Below are 18,465 nucleotides of genomic sequence, written 5' to 3' on the forward strand. Positions count from 1 at the left end.
ACTTTCCAAAGTCATCACCGTGAGTGGAAATTTCTTTGGCAGTCTCATCAGAATAGTTGAAAATGAATGAGTAGGCAACTGAATTGATCTCTCTCCTAGCTGGGAAGGACATATACTTTACTACTGTTAAGTGGAAACAGAGCTTCAGTTTCCAGAGCCATTACCACAATTGTTGCACCTATTCAAAAATATTTAAAGTCTTGTGAAAACAGGATGTACATGATTTTGTAATATTTGGATTTATATACCTTGATGAATATATTAAATTACAGGCAGATAAAAAAACATTGTGGCTTCCATGGTATTACTCTTTCTTACTGATTATTCACATTACTCTGATTTACAAAAACACTTTCATACTACAACAATATTGATATTACAATATCTCTTTTACATTCAGTGTTGACCTACTTTCTGTCTTTTGCCTTCATCCCTTTAGATGTCCCTTTGCGCCTCAAAAGGAATCTTTCAATGCCTTTGACCTCTTGCTATGGTATCTTTTATAGTTTGTCTTTTGATTTCTTCATGTTCTACTTTTTGATCACACCAAAGGATTGCAGACACTGAGCAGCTCCTTAATGTGGGAATTCTGAAGCATACATTCTGTACAGCATGACAAAGTTACAACTGCTCTGTGGCTCAAAATGTTTGAAAGGAAAAATGATTTTGGAAAATCTCAGGGGTGTGACCCGAAACTCACTGACCTGCCATCGGCTTTGTGGAGTTTTAGAGCAGAAACTGTGTTATTCAATAATGAACTTGATCACATTTTTAAAATATAAAAAAACCCCAACCAAAACAGATGCAGAAAATGTCCTTAGCACACACATGCCCAGCTACTGAAATCTCCAGTGGGGGAAAAGGTCCTTGGTGTACAATCACATCTGTAATGATGCAAGCTGCAAAGGGTAAATAATAAAAATAGCACACTGTAAGATTTTGTGAATAACACAAGACTGTTGTCTGCAGCTACAGAAAGCTCCCTATGCCTGGGTACAATGTGCTTGTCTGCATGACGCTGGAGCATCTGGGCCCCCTTGGGAGGGTCTGTAAACATGGATTTCAGTGCTGTGTCCTCCCAGGAGAAGCCCCTGCCTCTCCCTCTCACAGTAGAGTCACAGTGGGAAAGCTCTGTGGCAGGGAAGCAGCAGGCTGGTCTGTTAGCAGAGAGAAGGAGAGGAAGTAATGAAGGCAATTCCCTGGGAGATGCTGAGCAGAAGAGACCTTTTGACCTGACTAATGGCTGACATACGAGACTCCTGTACTGGATCAGTTGCTTGGACAAAGGGAAGGGTGCCTGCGTCGTGTGACTGCTGGGAAGACGGCAAAGCCACTGCACCCGGGATGCTGTGGGGGCTCAGTGTTGAGAGGAAGGCACTTGCTTGCCTGGATAGAAGCAGAAACCAGAAAACTGAATTTAGCATGGACAAGTTTCAGGCTTCATAGATTTTGATTCACACTTGGGGAGTGGTGGTTACTGAAATTTTCAATACACCCTGAATGCAGCTTTCATGTTGGATAGCTGGATAATGCAGCACTGGATGCACTGAAAATATAGTGTGGAGTACTGTCTGTCTTTGCCATTGTGGCCTCAGGGCAGCGAGGATTTTATTCAAGGTAGAATATAATACGATTTTCCTGCAAAAAGCAGTATAAACATTAAAAAATCCTTTTAGAGATGCATCTTGCTGTAAAAGTGTTTCTGTAAAACACCAGAAAATGAAAGCGCAGAACTTGGTTTTGCTTCTGCCTCAGTCTGTGTGACTGATTTGAAAGGCAGGAGAGTACCTTTCTCCAAGTTAGTTGAGTAAAACCTCTAGCATGCAACCCAATCCTTAAGATGGGGGAAAGGTAAGCAGCGGGTGGGGAGAGATATTTGACTCATCGCCCTCCCCGCTATTCAGCAGGGCTGCGATCCCTTGTGCAACCCCCTGGTTTTGCAGACGGGTAGGGCACCCTCTTACACAAAACAGAAGTGATGATATGGGTTGCTTGTCTCTTTTTAACTGATTCTTTTTTTTTTTCCTCTTTCCCCCGAGAGTTGGAAATGACGGGAGCGAGGAGCATGAAGATGCCCCGGGGGATGGGTGCATCCGCGCACCTACCCTCCCCCCCACTTTTTGCTTTGCTCCGCTGCAAACATGAAGTATATGTTCCCAGAGACCTAAAAGCGTCGACGGCGCCCCGGCAGGGCGGTCAGATGAGAGAGGCGGCTCTTCCTCTACAAACTTTCCCTGTCCCCTCCCTCGCCGTCTCTCTCCCTCCTCTCTTCCCTGCCCCTCTCGGGTCCCCGTCGGCGATGGCTGAGAGGCCGGGGAGCAGCGGGGCAGCGCCGCTGCCCGTCTGGTCCTTGCCCGGTCCTCGCGGCCGCTCCCAAAGCGACATCTCCTCCTTCTCCTCCTCCAGGAGAACCTGTCTGCGGTCCGTCGTGGGTGGCTCAGGTAAGGGGGAGGGAGGGAGAGACCTCCGATCTGAGGTGAACAAGGGAATGTGGGAAAAAACATCCTCCTCCACACCCTACCCTGCTCTCCCAGCTCCAGGACTTGACCTGTCTCGGTGGGCAAAGTGTGTGTCTCTAGTTTACACGGTTTTTAATCGACCTCTTGAGATGATGTGTAGAAAGTTCCTGACTTTTTATACCCGTGTTCTCATATTTAAATGAATCCCGGTAACGTTGTGGGTACCCACCCATTTGCCAAATCATCTTTGACTGCAAGGACAGAAAAGTCGCAGGAAAGCTTCAGAGTGTACTGCCAGGACATCAAAACTCCTTGTCCTGCTACTTCACACATTACATTTCAACTGCAGCTTAGAATTTTACTCTATGCATTTTTATCTGTTTCTTGATTTTCAGTAATAGGTGAGGCAAAAAAAAGTGTAAGTCAGTATCCCACCTTCTTCCTTCAGGAGGTAACCACTGCAAGTGCACACAGGATGATTTGGGACAGAGTAGGCTTCCTGCAGAATTCAGAGTAGCTTTGCCGTGTAAAATGAGAGTAAGTGAGGGTCCTAGTTTACAGTGCAGATATTTGAATGTGGCCAAAGTGTCTGGGCTGTGCTTTACTCAGTCCATTTCCTGAGGTAAGTCATTAAGGAAAATGAAATTCTGGTCTCCATAGGGCTGAGCACATTTTGAAAATGTGTGCTTGCCCAGTTGCAGATCAGCCCTGCTCTATTGACTAGAACAAGGTTGTAGGCACTTGCATCCCTGGTGATGGAGGTATTTTGGATGCACTCACACACTACTGCAGAGAACAACACCACTAACAGGGAAGCTCCAGAGCGCACTGAGGGACCTCTTCCACTGCAGCACAAGTAAGGCAGTGCAGTGTGTGTTTGACTCTAAAATGGACCACAATGCCCTCTTATGTTTGCTCCTCAGAGAGTTTTAAGATGAAGCAGACCATTTGCTTGGGGAGGCTCAAATGTACAGCTATGCCTCTTGATGAGGAGAGAGGGAGTGAAAACTTGCTTAGTCACAATGGAGCAAGTATATTCAACTTGTGGGACCAGAGCCTGCAAGCAAATTCAACTCTTTGTGTCAATTTCTGTATAATTTTCTGCTCTACCTTTTTCTGTGTCTGTTTAAAAGTTACACTGAAGGACATTTGGAACAGCAAGGAGGGAGGAGTTTCCAGTGGTTTGTCCAAATCAGAAAAGACTACTTTTAGGTGTAAGGTGTATTTCAGCACTACCTGGAAGAGCATTCCATGAACAATGTCCCATGACGTGATGTGCACACCCCTGGATCCAGAGGCATCCCCACAGAAGGATTGTCACAGAGGTTGACAAGATTGAGACCATGTCAGTGTTAGGCTATGTTCATTGCTGGCTTACCTACAAAGACTACGAACAATGAGCTGGGTTCATTACGAGAGACTGGCTATCCAGTGGCAAATCCAGATAAAATGATGGTGTTGTCAAAGAAGTGTTGTTATTTGTAGTTTCTTACACACAACATTTAGGCCTACCTGTTGCCCTACTTGATTTATTTCTTTTGAGGATTTGTCACTTCCTGCCTGTAAGTGACAAATGCTGCTTTCTCTAGTTTTTATTTTTTTGACATATTTTCTTTCGTTCTGTATTTTCTCCATTGCTGCTTCCTGTATCTTTTTCTGGCTGCTCATTGGACACAGAAAAAAACTTACATGCTGCTGCACAACTGTTGATTCCCTCTTTAAAAAGGAAAGTATGCATTAAAGTTGCAAAGCTGTTTAATTTTTAATGTGCTGGTTAGACAATTGGTTTTATACTGAGGTGCCATTAAAATAACCTGCTTTTTCCTTTCCCCACTAACCTGGAGAACAACTTCAATCGGGACAGAAATGTGAAGTACTTAGAGAAACAACGAGTGTCATTATTTTTGCTTCTACTTTTTTCTCCAGCCATGCAATTTGATTAAAGTAGATCACTCATTTACCTCAGATGTTACCTGTTCTCCAGCTGCTGCATTTATAGAAGAACAATTTGCATTTTAAATAACATGCAAAATGTTTGCTTGTGGCTGTTCCTGGACTAAGTCACTTGCAACTACTAAAGTCACAAGTTGCAGTTTCTGTTGCGTATTTGTCTTCATTTCCTAGATCCTGATATCAGTTGTGCTGAGAAGACACTGTCCCCTCTCACTCCATAAGTGATGGGTTGGTACCCCTACAGACAGTTCACATTGTCATTTATTTTACCACCTCCTGATTCACCATTCTCAATGCAGGATCTGTTAAGAGGTATTATTTCTAGAAACGCTTCTAGCTAACAGAAGTATAATACCTTTTTTTAGAGCAGCTTTGCCAATGGCTCATAAAATGCATCTGTTTGTTATTCTAGGTCAGTACTGTATGTATCTTGATAGTGCTGTGAAGCTGGTCAGGTGGTCCCCATGTTTATGCTGTCTGTGCTTTCTTACTCCCAGTCCTTCTTCTGTTATTCTTATACATGACAGAAGCAACTTCCTGGTATCAGTTTACAGCATCTTACTTCATTAGCTGCTGTCCAGTATGTGGGGAGAATATATTTTCAGGATTTTCTTCTTCCTAAAGCTGGCCTTTTCTTTTTTAGTGTTAGTGGTAGAAGATTACTTAATTTCTGTCTGTGGGCTCTCACCTCACCCATTGTTTTGTCAAGCCTTTATCTTCTAACACTCTATTTATAACTGGTAAACCCACAGGAGGAATAAGGTGATCCTCATAATGAGTAAGAATACTATGATCTAGAATTTTGATTTAGACCCTGAAAAAGTGTGATGTCAGCACAGTTCAGAGCCTCTTTGGCAGGCATAGCCTGTGCGCCACTTCAGCATCATGGTAAGCCCCACCTGAAACTGGCTGGTTTGCTGGGGCATCTGAAGGAGATTGGTGAAGAAAAACTTACTCTGCTAAAATTTCAGAGCAACACCAGAGCCACTTGAAGAAAGCTGCTTGAATTACATACCTTTAAGCAGCCTTCTATATTCTGTGACTAGATTTAAATCTACCTTAAAGGTGAATCAAGTTGAATTTTGTAATGTGCCCATCATAAATGGGGACTGTTCAGGTGCTTTTCCACTCCTCCAAAATCTAGATGAAGGTAGCTCTTAGCATGAGCAGTGACTCCTGGGGTGCAGGGTGGAGGAGGTGTGCTGTTTCATATCAGCCACCTCTGTGCTCTGGTTGCGAAGCAGAGACGGTGGTTCTCTTTGTGACAGCCCTCAGGCACCAACCTCAGCTGCTGCGGTGCCCATTCTTTATCTGCATGTCCATATCGACAGCTTTCAGTTTGCTCTCTTTTTAGTGTTGTGGGTTTTGCTATACAGCCTTGCATTTTGCTCCGAAGGCAGTGAGGTCTGTGGTGAGGTACGCTTTGGTGAAAAGGGAACTTTACTGCAACTACACAGATCAGAAGTCAAAAAACCACCCATCTGTACTCTGGGATTGACACTGTTGTATTGTTGCAGTTCCTCTTGAGGTCTTGCTCTTTAGCAAGAAGGAGAAGTTTCAGCTAATTTGTTCCACTAGTAAGAAATGCACCTTTTAGTTAGAGAGATGAGTTCCTTGCGTATGTTTCCATTCCTTTCATGGTTTTGGTTTTTTTTTTTTGAGCCTTTATGATGTCAGACAAGAAATACCTACCTGAGAATTCAGACAGGAATTCACCAATACCTCAGGCTATACCCCAAATGCTGGGTTGCAGAAGAGAGTGAAAGCCCGAGTGCAAATGACAATCTTGCCTTTAAACTTGTACATACCAGGATTATTTTGGGAATTTTTGTGGGTTAATTTATTCAAAATTATAATGAGTAACAACTACAATGCCATCTGCTGCTGAGTCCAGAATAGGGTGAGTGAAAAGATGGCTTAAAATCCCCCAGCTGAGTGAAGAACTGGGGAAGCTTTCATATAGTGATCAGAGCATTGAAGTGGCTGATATCAGATGGGAAGAAAATTTATAACTTTTGAACTCATTTTAGCTTTTTGTGATTGGAGTGCTCCCCTTCACAAACTCAACAAATGCCAGTTTCTCTTCTTGATGGGCAAACTTTCTGGTTGTTGCAAAGGGAACATTTTTTTGACATCTGAAGAGGTTTGATAATCTAGAAATAGTGAAATCCAAAATACTCTTAATCTAGATATTGGTAGACAAGGTAAATTTTGGATAGGTGTGTAGGTAGCTGTTAACCTTTGCCAGTATTTCCCACTGCACTTGTATTTCCCACTGGAATCTGTAAATGGCTACAGATTCCAGTTTTCATATACACCCAGCCCTACCAAGGTCTATGGGAGTTGAATTCAGCATTTGTGAAGAAGCCATCAGATGTGCTTTGTGGGGAGAGTTAGAAAGATTACATTTCTCAGTCCTAAGATGTGTTTGAGGAGGGAGAAGATTAATGCTGTGAGAGAGCACCATAACTGGAGCAGCTGATTTTGGTGCACTGTATGAAAATATGGTAGTTATGGGAAAATATAGTTCTGGTTGTATCAAGGAATTTACAATGTAAATTGAAGTACAGAATCTTTCAAGAAGACTTAAGGCAGATAATCTGAGGTAGAAAACTATAGTAGAAGTTAAATAATAATTTTGTGCAATTTAGAAACTAGACTCAGAATGCCTGTATCATTTTTAAGTGACTGTGCATCCTGTCCCTAAGTTCACTTCATTATTTGTCCAACAATTTGAAAATGTCAAGTATCAGGAAGAGTCAGCAAGCATAACCATATGAAAATTGACATATGCCTGTAGAATTAAAGCTTTTACTTCTTTGTAATAATCAGCCTAGGCCATTGTCCCATAATGTTGAATCCCATCCTGGTCAACTTGATATATAATATCAGAATGATGCTGAGGAAAAATCCAGGAATTTTAGAACATTTTGTTCTGCATATATTGAAAAAGTTAAAGTCTGCCTGAAAACCAGGTTAGTTTATAAAATAGATGGGCATGCAGGGAAGAAACATGTGTCAGAATATAGTCAGCCATTTCTAATATGAGTTTATACCACAATGCATTCAAAATAAGAACCTGCCCATCTTATAAAGAACTAGAAGATATTATTCCATACCAACTCTTGCAGAATAACTGGAGTAGGTTCTTGTTATTAGCCTAGCCTGATTAAGTGTGAAAGGGGAAACCCTGGGAACACTTTGTTTGCAAGTACAAACCATGTATTCTGTGTCATTTACACGTGACCCAGTTTCTAAGACAAAAACTTTACAATCATATATTCAGACTTGGGCTCAGGCTTAAAAAACAAAAATATTTCTAGATGTGATGATAATCTTTATGGTTTGCTAAGTAGAAATTGAACTGCAAACATTTGCAGCATAGGCTTTATTGTGTGTTTTGCAGCAGCTAATCAGTAGCTGATGGGCAACAGGGGGATTGGTTCAGTGGTTTGCTGCTATGTGTGTGTTTTAGTTTCTCAAGGCCCTTTGGCATTTAGCACTTCCTGCTGCTGTGTGGCTTTTGCAAGTTACCATTTAATATCAGACCACATGCCAAGTATGAAGGCTGAAGAAGTGATCTACAGAGTAGCTAAAGAAAAATTGTGCTCCTCTTACTGAATATAAGCAACCTGTTCAAAAAAAGCATTTATTTTGGTTTTAAACCCTAAACATTTCATTCATCAATCCATCATTAGCATAAATAATTTATCTTTCTTCCCCACCCTATTTCCCATGTCCTTCTCTTTTCACCATTATTTCCTGAAAAAGCAGACACAAGTTAAGGTCAAAAGGCTGGGGACAGCTGGCAGATTTTTTGAGAGGCTGGTGAAGAATTAAAATTTTTATTAATTTTGCTTTTTGAAGCCAGAATCTTTTCAGTGCCAGAAGTCCTGTAGTATTTCAATTTTCACTAACACCAGTATTAGTCTTGTTTCTGAATTTTTAGTAGTTCTCATACAATGTGCTTTATCATAAGGCAAACATATCTTCAGCAAAAAACTTGTCTTTGTCTTTCTTTTCCCCTAGCATTTTACCTGGCATGTTCCTATTTTTTAACAGATACAGAAATTAGTTTTCCTCAGGTACAAATCAAGTAGCATTGTAGAAAAAATATCTAGAAGAAGATAAAAAATCCTGACTTCAGCTTTCCAAGTTCAGTCACTTCTCATTTTATTTTTGAGACTGTCAGTCTTAAACCCCACAAAACAAGGGATGTTCTTGCTCTTCATTCGTGTAGAAAGTACTGTGATCTTCCTGAAATACAAACAGGTTGTAGGAAGCGAGCACCAAGCTTAGTGGTAAACCGAGAAAACTTTTTCACCATGATGCAGTTTTGATGCAGAATTGGGCTTTTAAGATGTTGTTTTGTATAAATTGTACAAGTGCCTTTGATGTTGTTACGATTTTTGAACTTTGAAAGGCTGATTAAGTGAAATATTAGTAAATTTTATCAATGTCAAGTAGCTAATATAATGGGCTCAGAAGTGTTGGCACTGCTTTAATAGAGCCTGAAGCTTTAAAGCCACTGTCCTTTGCAAGCTGGCGCTGCTCTCAGGTGGAGGGAGGGCTTAGGAGAAAAGAGGAGCTAAAGAGCAGCTGAAACCACTGCATGCCTTGGTGACAAGACACTTTTCTACCCGCTTTCATCCCTCTCATGCTATTTATATATATCTGCCACATTCGGGGTTGTCCTTCCCCTTTCTCATGGTGTTAAAACCTCTTGGCCATATTCAGAGAAATACAGGGTTGAACAGTACAGGGCTGGGAGGGAAGTGTAGAAAAGTGTTCTGCCAGAGAGGGTAACGTGGCCACACTTCACATGCTAAAATTCTGTGTATGAATGGCTTCCTTTTGAAATAATGTTCATATTTTTTACTAAATGTCTTTCTTATTTTTTTCAGGAAATGTAGCATTTACTAGTTATTTTTAATTAAAAATGTATTTTACAGCTTGTTCTAAATTTTTTAACAGTTGTGTGATTTGCAGTATCCAGAAGAAAAACTTGTTTAGAGAATGTAGGCTCCTATTAAAAGGAGCTGCTTCTTCATTCTTTTAAATGTCATACATGACCTCAGTTTCACACACAAATTGTCTTGACTCCTGCTTGGGGAATTTGCCCAGTTTCACAGTACCACATACTATTTCCATTAGATGGATTGTTCAGTTGATAGCTGAGTTTCAGCACTATTACCCAAGTTGTTCCTATCCAAACTATATTGAAAATCAGGCACTCATCTCTTTCTTCCTTTCATCTTCCCAGTCTTTCATTCTCCTCTTCCCTACTAACTTTTTTTCTGTGTTCTCCATCGCTTCCAGTAAATGTCATTTTATATATTTTGTTGGTAGCCTGCATTGGTTGGGTATATGTCAGGTCGCATCCTACCCATTTGAGTCTGATGTACTGAGATGTGAGGGGACTACGAACCCTTAAATAATAACATTAAGTTTATAAACTAGTAATGCAATTACCTGCAATTAGTAACATTGAGTAAATAAACAGTAAGTTTATTTTCTGACTGTCACAGGGAGATAAAGGTCAGCATTTTTACAGTCTTAGCAGAGATTTATTCAATTTTAAGAATTAATTGGGAAAGTGTAAAATATCTCTTAAAATTCTAAAAGAAAATGTTGCTAAATATTAGGAATGAAGAAGTGCTTCAGAGCCTTTCTAAGACAAAGCTTGGCATGGTTGCATGGATCAGGAAACAGATGAATTCTGGCACAATCCTTACTTTATTTTAAGTTATCAGGTTGGATTAAGTTTCTTAGAATACAATTTTTTCCTTACAAAATAAAAGTTTCATTAAAATAATTTTTCTTTTGTTACAAACAATCTTGATTTCAGGCACATTTTTGCATTTTCAGGAGAAATATCTGACAAAATTTAAAAATAGTAAATTGTCACTTCAAAAAATCTGATGTTTTTATAATTTTTCATCACACAGAAATTTGATATAGGATTTTTTTCTTCTGGTTTGGGTAGCAGGAATGGAAATTAAGGCAGTGAAGAAGTGTCATCATTTCCTTGCCACAGAAATGTGTTTATCCTAAGGGACCCTGTCTATCTATACAAAGCAAGGGTAACCACTGCCACTTTCCTTTCTTATGGCTAAATCACAGGTTCAAATGCCTTCTGGAAAGGATAAGGATGTTCAGTATATCATAGAACCAGACTCCAAAGAGCATGTTGAACAAAGCTCTCCCTCCAGAGTATCTGTGTGTTTGCTTTTCCTGTTTTGGGGGGAGAATCACAACTTTTAAGATATATCCGTGAGTAATATACACAGTACTGGAGAAAATTGTAGGCACAGAGCAGAATTAGTATCGAGATATTGTTTTGTATCATCTACAAGCACAGTAAAGAGGAGGTTGTGGTGCATTTGCAGTTGAATGTGTCCTAATTGCAGGCCTTCTTTGTGTTCAAACAGAAGTAGCTATATTTAAACTTTATGAGTGAAAGGATAATTAGCAATCACCTGCTTGCCACTTTTTAATTCAATTCCTCTGTTGCCCTGTGTCAGGGCTGCTGGTAAATGTTAGTAGTTTAAACCACTGATGAAACTGTGACCTTTATCTGAAAAAAAGATGAGTGCTACCAAAATGTAGCATGAAAAAGTGGCATCTGCAAGATGTTTTTCTGATTTTTATTCTGATGTAAAACAGTTTTGGCAAGCTCAGAAGGTTTGGATTTTAAATAAGTTATTTTACTTACACAGCCAGAGCCAGAGGAATTCATCAGGGACCAGTGGACATTCCAAGCCATGATATGAACTGCTCAAGGCCCAAGGATGAAGCATGGCAATGCTGCCTTTTTTTAATTGGGCTTACAGGCACCACTGTCTATGTTTCTCTGAGAAGTCTCTTGATTCTGTGACCTTAGAAATGAGCCAAGAAGGGAAAGTGACACCTCCTCAGGGGCATGGCATCTTTCTTGCAGCCATTTGACTTTTGAGCCTTTAACATTTAAAAAAAATAATGGTGTCTTCCTGTTACACCTTCTTGCAAACAAAACTGAATGGCAGTATGTCATATCATGTTTATTTTAGTCAATAGCAAATAAAAAAAAATAGGCTGCCACCCATTTATTTAAGTATTTGGAGACACATATGCTATGAATTTTGCCTTACTCTCTGAAAGTTGAGATAAACAATGGATTTTGATGTAGAAATAGCAAAAATCATTTGGGGGAAAGATTTCCAAAGAACTGATGTAGTAATTTTCAGAGCTTTCTCATATTTGGGTAGACATCTTGGGATTCGTCTAATGGGGTCTTCCTATGGCAAATGAGGAATGTATATGTAATTTTGTAGGCAATTGTGGCTCACAAGCCAAGAGTTGCTCTGTGGTACAGATATTTATCACCGGACACACGGTAAATAAGTGCACTGTACATGCTTGTGCGTTCAGTGGTCTATCTGAAACAGCCTCTGAAAACTACACTCTTGCAGTGCAGGACCTGCCAGACCTGGAGGAAAACAGCAGTGTGAATGATTTTCTTTCAGCTACAGGGTTGAAAGACTTCGGGAAGAGCTTGGGGCTTCAGATGTGCTGCCTCCAGCTTTTTTGGCTCTGTGTCAAATATCTGTCCTTATGATCACCAGACTCTGGAAGAAAGTTCGTTTCCTTGCAATATCTGAGGGGAAAAATAAAGCCTTTCACTCAGTGCCTGCTGTGGAGACAGTGCCCAGCAGCTCCACAGGTTTGCCTATCTTTGGGTGAGGAAAGGTGGCACACCATCTCAAATAGCAAGGTAATTGCCTAACAGCAACTTAGGCATTACTTTGAAATCACTTTTAATTCAAGCTGAGTTAAGCAAAATGAAAACAAGACCACTTCTTTCTTATAATGTCTAAAATAACACAGTTACCAGTCTTTTAAAAAGAGAAAGAAAACATCACCAACAGAGTGAATGCTGGCAGGATATCTGTAACCGGTCTGCTGAATTCAGGGAGAGAAAGAACCATCAAACTTTGTCTTTATGTCAGCAGTTTAAAGATTTTCTATGCTTGTATGCTTCTTATATCTTCTATGAAGTTTGTAATAGTATTGTCTGGTTTGGATGGCTTTGCACTTCAATGAAGATGTAATTTATTAAACTTAGAAATTATGTATTTCAAGCAACAGAGAAGTTGTTATTGTATGAATTCCTGGTGAGTGGAAGTAATTCAGCAGAGCATGCAGCTTTTGCAACTCTGCTGCATTATTATTTAAACTCTGTGGGGAAAAAGATGTTTGTTCCACTCATTCTAGGCCAAGATGGGAAAAGTGCTGCAAGCATATGTGTAAAAAGAGTTTCTTGGGAGTGAGATTTGTTGGGATGGGGAATAGTCTCACAGCAGGAACAGTGAAAGCTGTTCTGCTTTAAGTGTTGGAAGAACTTAAAACAAGCTGGAAATTCACTAAATATTATGTTAAAAGAAATTTTTGTTTGTTTGTTTTGCTTGTTTTTTAGCAGTGAGCAGGGTCTTTTGCAGATGTGGGGCTTTTGTTTTGTTTTGTTTTTATTGCTCTGTGTTTAGGTCAAGTCAGGAATGACAGCAGGGAGACAGAGGACTGAGCATGCAGGCCATCCACATTCACCAGACTCACTTGGCTAAGGAGATAAAGATGGATCTTGCTTATTGTCTGGTTGGAGGAGCCAATTCTATGACCCTCTGTCTGCATCAGTGTCCTCTTTACCTCCTTTAAAAGTAGAGGGAAATGAAAGAGATGGGAAGGAATTCTCCCAAGCAGCAAATAAATAATTGACAATAAGACAAGCAAAATGAAAGGGCAACTCCAAATTCTACCTTAGTATCTTGAAGGTGAATTCTGTTAAATGCACTTTTATCCTTTCCTGAAGATAAGGATATATTTAGATGACTTTAGGTGAGTATTTAGAACATTTAGATGAGTTCTAGGCAATGGGGTTTTGACAGTGAGAAATGCATAAAATAAACAGGTTTTGTCTGCCTTCTAAGACAATCACTTTTTAAAAGAATTCTATCAAGAAGATTTTAATTCAGGCACTACACAGTGAAGGGAATTCTAATACTTCTGCTTCAGTGAATTTGTTTCAGTTATATATTCCATAGAGAAAATAAATCCCAGAAAAGTAAACTTTGTGCATACCAGGTATGAAGTAAATGAAAATTGTTCCAAATTGTTTTCATACAAACATTGATTAGCATAATGATTGAAGAGAAGGGGGAAAAAATTGAGAAAGATCTCTGCAAATGGCAATATGCATCTCTCTCAGACTCAGGATTAGATGCGTCAAATTTGCACATTTGTAAGAAGGACACAAGTTTTACAAATCATTTAAATGATTTCTGTTGCTAATCCTTTTACAAGGCAATAAAAACTATCAAAATATGTGCACTTTTCAGTAGTCCATTTGTAAATGTGAAATTAATCTTTTAAAAACAGAGTTGTAAGAGTGACTTTTTTGTGGCAGTTTGGGATCACTGTGAAAGTGATTTGGCCAGTGTAATAGTTACACCAAGGAAAAATCAGAAGCCAAGTTTAGTGACATTTGGTAGATGCCACATGTCTGTGGGATTTACCCGATATGGAAGACTCCTATAGTACAGGCTGGTGTGGTTCAAGGAACCAGAATTCCTTGCTTGTATTCTAATGCAATACCTTCCCTCTGTGCCTCTCTGAGGGATGTAATGTCCCTAAGTGGATTGCTCTGAGCCCAGGAATTTCTGTAATACTGTTGAACATTGGCTGAGTCATGTGAATAATGGGCATTGTAATAAATACTGCCAGAGATCTGCAGGGCAGTTTTTAGTTGGGGGTCATATTTTGTTCTGTAAAACTGCAGTACAGATTCTTCTGTTGCGAATTCATGGCACGCAATAAATAAGCGCATGTCAAGTATGCCCTGTACATAGGCACTGAAGAGCTCTTGGGTATGGTGGTGTATGTATATATGAAAAAATATCGAAAGGAGTAGGAAGGGCCAGGGAGGAGGAAAAATGCACTGACTTACATAGCAAAAGAAAATGGAAAAGGTTTAAAATGTGAAAGGCTTCCATGAGAAATAAAAGACATTACTTCATTCAAAGTTCTGACACCTTTTTTTTTGGTTAGTCCTACCATTATGTTGACAAACAGAACAAATTTTTTTTTCTAGAAAATTCCGCTCTAATTCTTTCAGTTTATGTCCAGCAAACTACCTTTTGGCTCAGCATCTCTGATTCCTGTTTAGTGGAAAATCTTTTTCTTCCAGATCTTTTGTACTACAATGCCCACCAAATGTGGGAAAAGTGGGGATGCTCTCCACCTAGTATCAATTACTGTAGGAGTCCATCTTCCTGTGGTGGCCAGCAGAGCTGACATGCTGGATTCTTACCAGCTCCAACTCTGCTCTGCCATGGATATGAGGAGAATTGTCCATAGAGTGGGATTCTCCAACAGGTCTGTGAAGGAGCCCAAAAGCACTGACTATACAACAGAAAATGGCAAATGAGTAGATTGGTGGCTTTAAACCATTTGTTTACAGTATAGTAATTGCTTGAAGAAAGCCTCACTCATATGAGCAATCTCTTTTTTTTTATTTTCCTCTATGTAATGAATGTATAAGGTAATGGAGCTTTCCTTTGCTTTTCATGATCTTTTCTGTTCTACAAGGTCCTCTAGCTTTAATAGCCTTCCTGCTGCAGGAGGAGGGAAGTGGAAAACGTTGGAAAAGCCAAGACTTTGGGGGTTTTGAGGGTGTTTAGGATCATCAGTTTATGGTTGAAGTGGAATATATTGCCCATCTGTAAAGCAGGATTAACCCATTGTAGCTCCTGTTTTGTTACCTCTTCACTGTAGTTATTTTTGATAGGACTTCAGAATTAAAAGTGTCCTTACAATTAGTTCAGCATCTGGCCTTGGCACCAACAAAACAGGCCAGACAGACACCATGTTAGCCTCAACATCATATTCTCCCAACTGCCCCCTCCATCTTCTGACTTATTTGCTGTGCCTCCCATCTCATCTGTCACCTCCACAGGTTATTTAGGTGCCTTAAGCTCTCAGCTGGCCAGCTGGCTGCCAGGGCACGGCTGTGAGAGGTTCTGTGTCTCACAGAGATACTGTTGCTGTGTGAGGCTGATGCACTAGATGGGGTGGTTGTTATGCTGATCAGCAAACACTGTTTCTCTGGCACTGGATTTCTGCTCCTGCTTGCAGGCTGAGAGAACATGAAATATAGGCTTGTTTTTAGGGCATGATCAGCCCCCCTGCAGCAGAGTTGGTAGATTACCCTGAGCTGGTTTTGCTTGGTTTTGTCTCCTTCCCAGATGAAGTCACAGCAGGGTCGTCATTGGGTATGGTGCCTTAAATGCAAACTTAGCTGTCTTTAAAGGCACAAAGCTGCAGTAGAATGGGATGGTGTGTCAGCTTTTTAAATTTCCTGAAGCTCACCTCACCCTTTTTTTTAATTCTAGTCCATAAATTGTGCATTTAAACAACACAAAATGTTATTATCAGCCATTGCTCTTCCCTCAGCCAAGGTAATGCTGCAAGCTTGGCATTATTGGTTGTGCTAGTGAATTTGGATCTCCTTGTCATATTGATTCTGATGTACTTTGGTTGGGGCTTGTGGGTTTTGTATTGATCCGTTGAAGAAACTGCTGAGGAGGGGGTGAGCAAGATCTGTTGTCTGTGTTGTTTGGGAACTAAGAGAAGCTCTTTTTCTTTGCCTGCGGCCTGTTGCATACCTGGACATTGATCTGTTATGAGAGAAGCTGGCTTTAACTAGTACCAGGTTTCCCAGTATTTTCACAGAGTGCTTTGACCCTGGTCCACAGCAAGTTCCCAAAGGCAAACTCTCAGGCTGAGGTGTACATTTATTATGTAGTCTTCTGAGAAAGAAATCATTAAAATAATTGGACTAAAATTTTTGTATGTGCTGAACCTGAAGTAGTCTTTTCTAAAACAGAACTCAATTGGATCTATAAAATGTGTCCAGAAATACACATCTAGACCTTGATTGACATTGTACACTTAAATAGTTGTTGTTTTCCTGGCCTGCTAGAAATTTAGATTTGTTGTATGTGGCTCTAATGGCAGATGCAGAATCCTTTGACTAGTCTGAATAAGCTTGAACAAAGTAATTCCTTCTCACAGCCTGATTATTCCAGCATTAGAAAGACTTTCCCCAGAAGCCTGAAAGAGAAAAATCACTCATTCTTTCCAACTTAAAAAAAATTTATGGCAGGAAAAATCTTTTGTTTTCCTTGGTTTTTTTTTAAATTTTATTCTTGGAGAAAGAAGGCCTGTCTAGGTTTTTGCTTTTAGACTGCATTTCATTAAAAAAACTCACTGTAACATCAAGTGGCTCATATGCAATTAATAAGTAGCAAAGATGTCAGCAAAGTGGTCATATATGCCAGTACATCTGCAACAGGAATTTTTTTTCTACTTGAAATAATAAAATTACAGACACTAGATACATGACTAAAAGTAAGTTAAGGCAGTTTTCCCATGACATATCACCAAATGAAACATGAAAAGAACACTCTTACTAACTTATAAAAATACTTCTCTATTATTTAATCAGTACTACCTGAAATGATCATGAAAAGTGACTCAGTAAAAAATGACTTTGTCATTTTATAGAATGTAATCCATGTCCAGGAAATTACATTTGTAAGTTCCAGCCATCTCCCACATATATGTGCTAATAAATAGGATGAGAGACTGAAAAAAAAGGCGCCCTTATAACTTTTATTAGCCAGGTCCCTGCCAAGTACAAGCCTCTAGCAGCCATCCTCTTCCACCAATGCCCAATCAGCCATTGCAGCATCTGCAGGACTAAGGAGCCAAAGCTCCTTCACTCCCCAGCACCCACAAGAAATGCTTGGTGTGTTTCAGTCTCAGTGGTTCAACAATATCCAGGACTTCTGAAAGCTTTGGGTCAGGCTGTGTTGCTAGGGCAGGGTGGTAGAAAACCTTAATGTCCTGAATTCTGGGGGAGGAAGCATAGTCTTGAAATCTGTCATTGATGATATCCTTATGTCACAATGAGCAGCACAGTTGGTTTGGATTTGGGTTTTTTTTTAAATGAATTTAAAAATTATGCACTAACTTGTTTTGTTTGGATTCAGATACAACATTGACCTAAAGATGCAATATATAAGGCAATCTACTTCATTGCTTGTTGAAGCCTTAGGACAGCATAGTTTCTGAATTCTTCCTTTTAGGTTAACTGTTTAGCTTTCTTTCAAAGTGATTTCATTCTTTATTTGGACTTAAAAATCTATGACAGAATCTGCAAGTTCTGGCTAAGCACATTAGAAAGTTTATCTATTGCACTTGACTTTCATAAAATAGAAATGTCATCTTTAAACCTGTCAAAGGAGGGTCTTTGTCGACTTGTCTAGTTCAGAAATTGATGTAATTTGCTTATTTATCTTTAAATATCATCATTTTTCAAAAGAACTATGGCAAAATGGATGCAAAGGCACTTAAAATTGTGAATTACTAGAATGTAACAGGACTTGTATAACTGTGCAGAGAAGTATGGCTGATTTTTCACACAGATAGGCATTGACAGGATTGTTTGCTTAATTTAGTTGGGCTCATTGAAACACGGGGCCAGCACAATCTCATTTTTAGATCAGCTTCATCTCTTGCTGTCTCATCTTGTAAATCATGTGTCAGCAGCTTGAGAGCAAGTACCTCCTTAACTGATTTATATTTGTGCTTTTCAGAACCATTTCACTGACATTGTTTTCTCCCCCGTATTTGTTGGCCCTCTCTATGCATTCTTGAGCTTAATTTGTGGCATTCCACCATCCCCAGCAGCCCTACCTCAGCTGAGCAACTGTCTTGGCCTTGATTGTCCTTGCTACATGTGGAAGAAGTTTTCCCTTTTGGTGTAGCAATATAACACCTTGTTTGGGGGTCCCTTTTCCTGGGATCGGCTGGCAGGTGGCCCATGAGTGAGTGTTCCTTGTTGTCTGCTCCCAACCCTGAAAGCTGAACAGGAAGATGCATTACCTGTGTCTGTGTTAGTGTTTCCATGCGTGGCTTCCCAGAGCAAGGCACAGTCATGCTGTGCCTGTCACGCTGC

General features: G+C 39.9%; 1 protein-coding gene across 2 annotated transcripts in view; it reads left to right on the forward strand.

The window, feature by feature from the left end:
* Window positions 1-2,294: 2,294 nt before the first annotated feature.
* Window positions 2,295-18,465, forward strand: part of PHACTR2 (phosphatase and actin regulator 2) — a 132,125-nt gene continuing 115,954 nt past the window's right edge. For both annotated transcript variants that reach the window (XM_071549221.1, XM_071549224.1), the window contains exon 1: window positions 2,295-2,441. In XM_071549221.1, the coding sequence (XP_071405322.1) occupies window positions 2,300-2,441 (142 nt within the window). In that variant the 5' untranslated portion in view covers window positions 2,295-2,299. The remainder of the gene's footprint in view (window positions 2,442-18,465) is intronic.

The sequence above is a fragment of the Pithys albifrons genome, chromosome 2 (assembly GCF_047495875.1).
Source record: "Pithys albifrons albifrons isolate INPA30051 chromosome 2, PitAlb_v1, whole genome shotgun sequence".
NCBI lineage: Eukaryota > Metazoa > Chordata > Aves > Passeriformes > Thamnophilidae > Pithys > Pithys albifrons.